Source organism: Vigna angularis, chromosome 2, assembly GCF_016808095.1.
Source record: "Vigna angularis cultivar LongXiaoDou No.4 chromosome 2, ASM1680809v1, whole genome shotgun sequence".
NCBI classification, from domain to species: domain Eukaryota; kingdom Viridiplantae; phylum Streptophyta; class Magnoliopsida; order Fabales; family Fabaceae; genus Vigna; species Vigna angularis.
This window is the reverse complement of record NC_068971.1, coordinates 36,817,820-36,823,777: the sequence shown is the minus strand read 5'-3', so window position 1 is coordinate 36,823,777 and position 5,958 is coordinate 36,817,820. Positions and strand designations below refer to the sequence as shown.

The 5,958-nt window shown below is 37.6% G+C and overlaps 1 protein-coding gene across 1 annotated transcript; it reads right to left on the bottom strand.

Annotated features, from left to right (window-relative positions):
- Positions 1-2,250: 2,250 nt before the first annotated feature.
- LOC108326789 (probable auxin efflux carrier component 1b) lies at positions 2,251-5,598 on the bottom strand. Its single transcript, NM_001329816.1, has 6 exons — positions 4,371-5,598; positions 3,426-3,696; positions 3,260-3,345; positions 3,009-3,166; positions 2,817-2,893; positions 2,251-2,730 (listed from the first exon to the last, which is right to left on the bottom strand). The coding sequence occupies exons 1-6, from the start codon at positions 5,470-5,472 to the stop codon at positions 2,664-2,666; spliced, it is 1,761 nt and encodes a 586-aa protein (NP_001316745.1). The 5' UTR covers positions 5,473-5,598; the 3' UTR covers positions 2,251-2,663.
- Between the last annotated feature and the right edge of the window lie 360 nt (positions 5,599-5,958).

Here is a 5,958-nt window from a genome sequence, read left to right as displayed (position 1 = left end):
TTATGAAAAACTATATCAAAAAGATTTTATCTTTTTCTTTTCGCATATTTATGCTATGTGAAATGCATATTGAAAAGGAAAAAGAGAAACAAAGGAATAAGAATATATATATCTAATTGAAAAAAATTGTACATATGATAATTAAACTTAACTTTATTTGAGATAGAAATGTGTATAATATATAGTAAATGGTCCATCATGGACCACCAACGGCCCATTAACCAATCCCTTAAACGTCACTAACTTCCAAAAGTAATGTTACCTCAAAATCAAGAAAAAGTGTTAAAGCAAATCTTTAACTCAACAAAAACACACAAAAGTCATTAACAAACATGCTCTAACTTCTTAATCTTTATTGACTTAAAACATACGGTTTATGTAAGTGACTCTACCACTAATAATATATTTATTGATAAGAAATAGACAAAAAATATTTAAAATAATTTCAAGTTAACATTGACTAAGATTAAGTTAATATTCAAACTTAATTCATCCAAACAAAAAATATGTTCAATTTGAATAGTATTGGGATTTATTTAGTATTGTGATGACTTAGCACATTCATCTTTTATTAAAAAAAAAATCGTATCTGAGATTTAAATTAAAATGTTAAATTGGGCTAAAATTAGAGAATTACAAAATCATTAAATGTTCAAGAAAAGTCATGTAATTTTACGAAAAAGACATTAACTACTAAAAATACTTTAAGAATGATAACTCATATTTTATAATATAATAATAAATATATCAACCAAATTTTGTAGAAATTCTGTGCCTAATTAAGTAGCTTACGTTTCACAATTTAGTTGGAAAAGGAAATTTAATAGAGATTTTTTTATATATTTTGTTTATTATATTAAGGAATAACTTTTTAGATTTTTTTTTTAGAATTATAATATGTATATAATATATAGGAAGTGCATAAAAATATACTTGTGAAAAATTGAACTATAATTATAATTCCCACAGCAAGACTGTACTTTAAGGTCATCCATATTTTAAAAATTGTAATTACCTCCCTGAACTTTGAATTATTTTTAATTGAATCCTTGGAAAAATTGATATCACTTTTACCTCTCTGGATGCATTTTCATTAATATGATTAAAAGGTTCACACAGTTTAGAATTTGGTCGCTGGTTTAGTTATTCGGTAAACTTTTATATCATTTTGAATTGTTAATTGGGTGTCTAATTTTTTCAGATTATAAAATTTATTAGTCGAAAATAAGACTGAGGAGAGAAGGTAAAACAATTAAGTTACATACAATAAATTAAAAAACCATTTTTTTTTCATAAACCTTATTTATGATTTTGTTTTAAGCCCCCAAGTTCTTGTATTTCACACAAGTTATGGAGAAATTTGAGCAGAAACCCGATTAAAATAATTTACAAATGAAGGGGTTTTATTTACTAAGCATTAAATGAAGCGTGGGAAATTATGTGTAATTCAGTGTAGCATCATTAATAATCATTTCTTGGTTTATAGTAGTGGTAAGAAAATTGAAAAGGACACCTAAAATGGTAAAATCGGTAACATGAGGAAGTGGCTATATCACATTAATCGTTGGACACACCCATGAACCCTTTTGGAAATAATTCCACAGCACATTCAAAAAGGCAAAATCAACCATTATCCTTTCTAAAATCTTAATGATGTTCATGAGTTTGAATAAGTAATAAAATAAATTTTCTGTTGAACTTTTCTGATAATTCCTTTAAGGGTGGATATAAAGTTGAGAAAGAGATAGATTTGAAAGGTATTTGAATTAAAAGAGTATTCGTGAAGGATGAGTGAACCTGAGTGCAATAAGTGCAGCACCCAATGAAAAGAAATGAAGGGTTAGGGAAGTTGAAGAAAGCATGGATTTTTGAAAGTAAAGAAGAGCCAATGAGAGGGTGCAGTAGCATGTGATATGCTAATATGCTATGCAGACCAATCTTTATAGCAAGCTGTGATTAGCGGCTAGGCTATGTTGTAATAGTAGTAGTAGTTGCCAACAGCAGGGACAATAATAATAGCAACCTTAGCCATAGCCCTGTACTAGCTTCAATTTCCAACAATACACAATTAAATTAAACTCGACGACGTGGATGACAACTTGTGCTGTGCCATTCAAAAATAGGTAAATGCTAAAAAAACACAGCACCGAAGAGACAAGGCACCAAAAGTTGCTGTTCGGTTTGGTTTGGCACTTTTTTTGCCCTTAGAAGAAAAGAAAAACAAAACAAAACCACTTGCAAGCATAGGATAGATAGAGATCGAGATTCCCGATCCTCCTTTTGGCCTAGAAAAAAAGTACTTGTGAAAAGAAAGAGAAAGGTGTCGACAACTACCAACAATCTTCACTTTCTCTTTTTCATTAAACCAACCAAAATATAAGAGAGTGGGGTTCACAGTAAAAAGGCTAAAACCGCCAAAACAAAAGTTTCCTACTACCCACCCACCTACCTATAGCCCTAAAATATATCATCATATCACCTTCTCTTCCGACTCTCTCCACCACACCACCACCATTCACCATTCTTTCTGTCTCTGCAGATTACAACGTCACTCCCCCCCTCTCACTAACTTCTACATTGTTAGAGGATGCCAAAAAAAATTAACCTATAAATATAACAAAAGGGTAGCACTGTAATCCACTCCAATTACTCCTTTCCTTCCTTCAAAGCCCAAGCAAAATGTAGTAAACTAGCGTGATAGGAAGAGCGATTAGCATCCCAAATATAACCCTGCAAAATATTAAACAACCAAACACACAAAGTTAGTGCTAACATCATATCCAATAATCTACCATAACAAGTTCACAAATACAAACCCGGTGCTAAGGATGTCTGGATGAACGTTGTATTCCTTAGCAAACACAAAAGGGACAATCCCTTGAGGCAGAGCAGCCTACAAATACATGCAATACAACAATGAATACACTTAACAAACCACGAAATAGAGAGCAGATATTACATCAAAGAAAAAAAAAATGTCTGAGAGACACGACACGACACCCTTTTACCTGTACAATAGCTATGTGCAACAGAACTCCCCTGAGCCCCACCACTATTGAAGCGACAGCCATGACAGCAGGTCCAGTGAGGAAACGAACTGCCATAGCAAAGGAAGCAACCGAGTTTCCACATGCAATAATTTTTGGTTGCAATGCCATGAATAACCCTACAATACCCACCAAGGAGTTCAAATCTCAAGACCATATCACCATAACAAAACTAGACGACAATGCTGATTGATATTTCTCAGAAAACATACCAAGACTAAACATTGCCATCCCAAGGCCAGCATCAGATAAAATTGATATGGATCGAGCAACGATAGCGGGCATAACAACATTCCACCTGCCACACAACACAGCACAACATTAGCACCTTGTATACCTAAAATCGTTGGAAACATGGAATACTCATAGATAGCATACTTGAATGAGATCAAAGACCAAGTGAGACCAAAGAGGCTGGAATATGTGTTGGGGTTTCTGATCAGCTTTCTCCACACCATAATCAGAATGAGTCTTGTCATAACACTTGTGGGTGGCATGGACGTAGCTTTGGATTCACCCTGTGCTTTCGGATGAAGCTCGGCCGTCGAACTTGAGCCAAGCTTCGAAAGTACTGGCCCTTCCTTTTCCACTCCATTAGCGACGGTTCTGTTCCCAAAGCTAAATTCGTCGTGACCGAAATCATCATAATCTGATCAGCAACGTGGAAAACAATACCCACCCAATCAAAACATGGGAAAATGACAAACCCCAAACAAAATATTACCATTATTGGATCCAGAAAAGACCAAATATCAGATACACTCAAGGATTAACAGACCAAAAAACATATTGTATACGAGAAACGACAACACATGGTTCAAGTCAGTCCAACAAATCCCACACCAACTTTAACACCAAACCAAAAGAGACAAAAACAACGGATGCATACTCGCAACAAAACTATGGAAGTCACATTTGAACAAGATTACAGGCCTGTTTGCTACGGTCAAAAGAAAACAAATTGCTCGTTTGATTCCACGTGCTTATTCCGTTTACTAAAGCTAATATTTAAAAGACAAAGCTTTCACATTTTCAAACCAGATTTTTTTGTTTCTTCATAAATTTCCAAAGATTAGGAGAAAATTAAAGAAAGAAACATACTTTTTGTAATTGAAAACATCAAATTTTCTCTTTTTTTCTCTTCCCTTTTCTGTCCTTCCAGCCAAATAGGTCACATAATGGTCCTACCAACTCGGGCAACGTTATTGCAAGATGCATGACGGAAAAACACATTAAACAAGTCCACACAGTTTGAACAGGCACCAAGCATAGACACAACAAACTTTGAAAACAAAAGTCAAAAGGGGATGGGAAAAAGCAAACCTTTCTGGTGAGCCACCCCACCAACAGGAAGTTGGTCATTTCCATACTCCCCACCTCTGAAGACATGGATCCCACCCTCCGACACCGGAGAAGCACTCGAACTCCACACAAACATGTGAAGATCCTTCCCTCCACCTTCTCCACCACCACCACCACCCTTCTTCTTCCCCACCGGAGAAAAAATCCCCGCATTGTGAGGTGCAGGGTATGCTCCGGCACCCCCATTAACCTTCACACCACTCTCCTCATCAAACGGCACCCCCCCAAAACTACTCTGCCTCGGACTCACGTTCCTCCCATTATTCACCATCGAGTAGAAATCCGTGTGGTTGAAACTGGACCCTCTTGGCGTCGGATTCCTCGAAGACTGAAGCGAATAAATCTCCGCATTGGTTAAATTGGAAGGCCTCGGAGTCAACGAAACCGAGTTAGGACCATGCGAGCGCCGCGAGAATATCTCAGAGCGCGAACTGGTAGACTTCCTGACAGTAACATGAAGCTTGCCATCGTCACCAACCTCGGCTTCAGTCTGAAGCGGTTCCTTCCCGTCCAACGATAAGATATCAGAGTCAACCTTGAACGAGATAATGGACCCGGCAGTGTCGGGAAACTGCTCCACTATGAGAAGCTTGGCACCCCTATACTCAAACAAAAAGAGCATGAGAGTGTACCAGATGATACACTGAAGCACCACAATCTGGACCATGAGGGTCCCCGAGGCGTCCCCGTACATGCCCTTGAGCAATGGGATACCCATGACGAGCGTGTTAGGGAGCGTGGAGAGGGAGAAGAGCGTGATGGACCATTCAAGAGAGCCCCTCGAGCTGGTTCTAGACCAGACGAAGAGGACGGCAAGGACTATGGCTTTCTGGAGAGAATCCGCAGCTATGAACTTGTAGTTCATGGCGTAGGGATTGTTGGTGGAGATGAAGTGGAAGGAGAGTAGGGGAACCGCGAAGAGAGCGACAAAGCGGTTGATGCCGGAGCATTGGTCCGGGGTGAAGATCTTCCACCACTTGACGGAACCGTAGGCGAGTATCATGGCGACGTAGAGCGGCACGACCGCGGTGAGAACATGGTAGAGGTCCAACAAGGTTATCATTGTTTGGAAATAATAAGGTTTGAGTTAGTGGTTTTGGAGAAGGTTGAAGATGTTAGAATTTAGAAGGAAGAAGAGAGAGTGGGTTTAGTTTAGTAGTTTATGGCATTATGATGGGAGACAAAGGAGTAAAAGCTGGGGGCTTTTGCGAAGCTTTTATAAGTCTTTTCTGCTGCTGCAAAGACGCAAAAAACCTCCTTCTGCTTTTACTACTTACTGCTGCAACTTTCTATTTTTATTTTAGCTGAATGCAGTTGTTAATAAACTCAAAAATATCTATAAAATTAATTAGCTTTATTATATTTTTGGGGGATGAAATGAAAAGGAGTTTTGAATGAGAGGGAAAGGAGGAAGAGGGCATCGCAGAAAAAGGAGGAGTTGTAAAGATTCTCTTAGCTTTTTGCAGTTTATATGCTGTCTTCTTATGGCACATGAGATGCAAATTTGCAAAACCAACCAGCCAGAGTTAGAAAAAAAGAAAATTCTTCT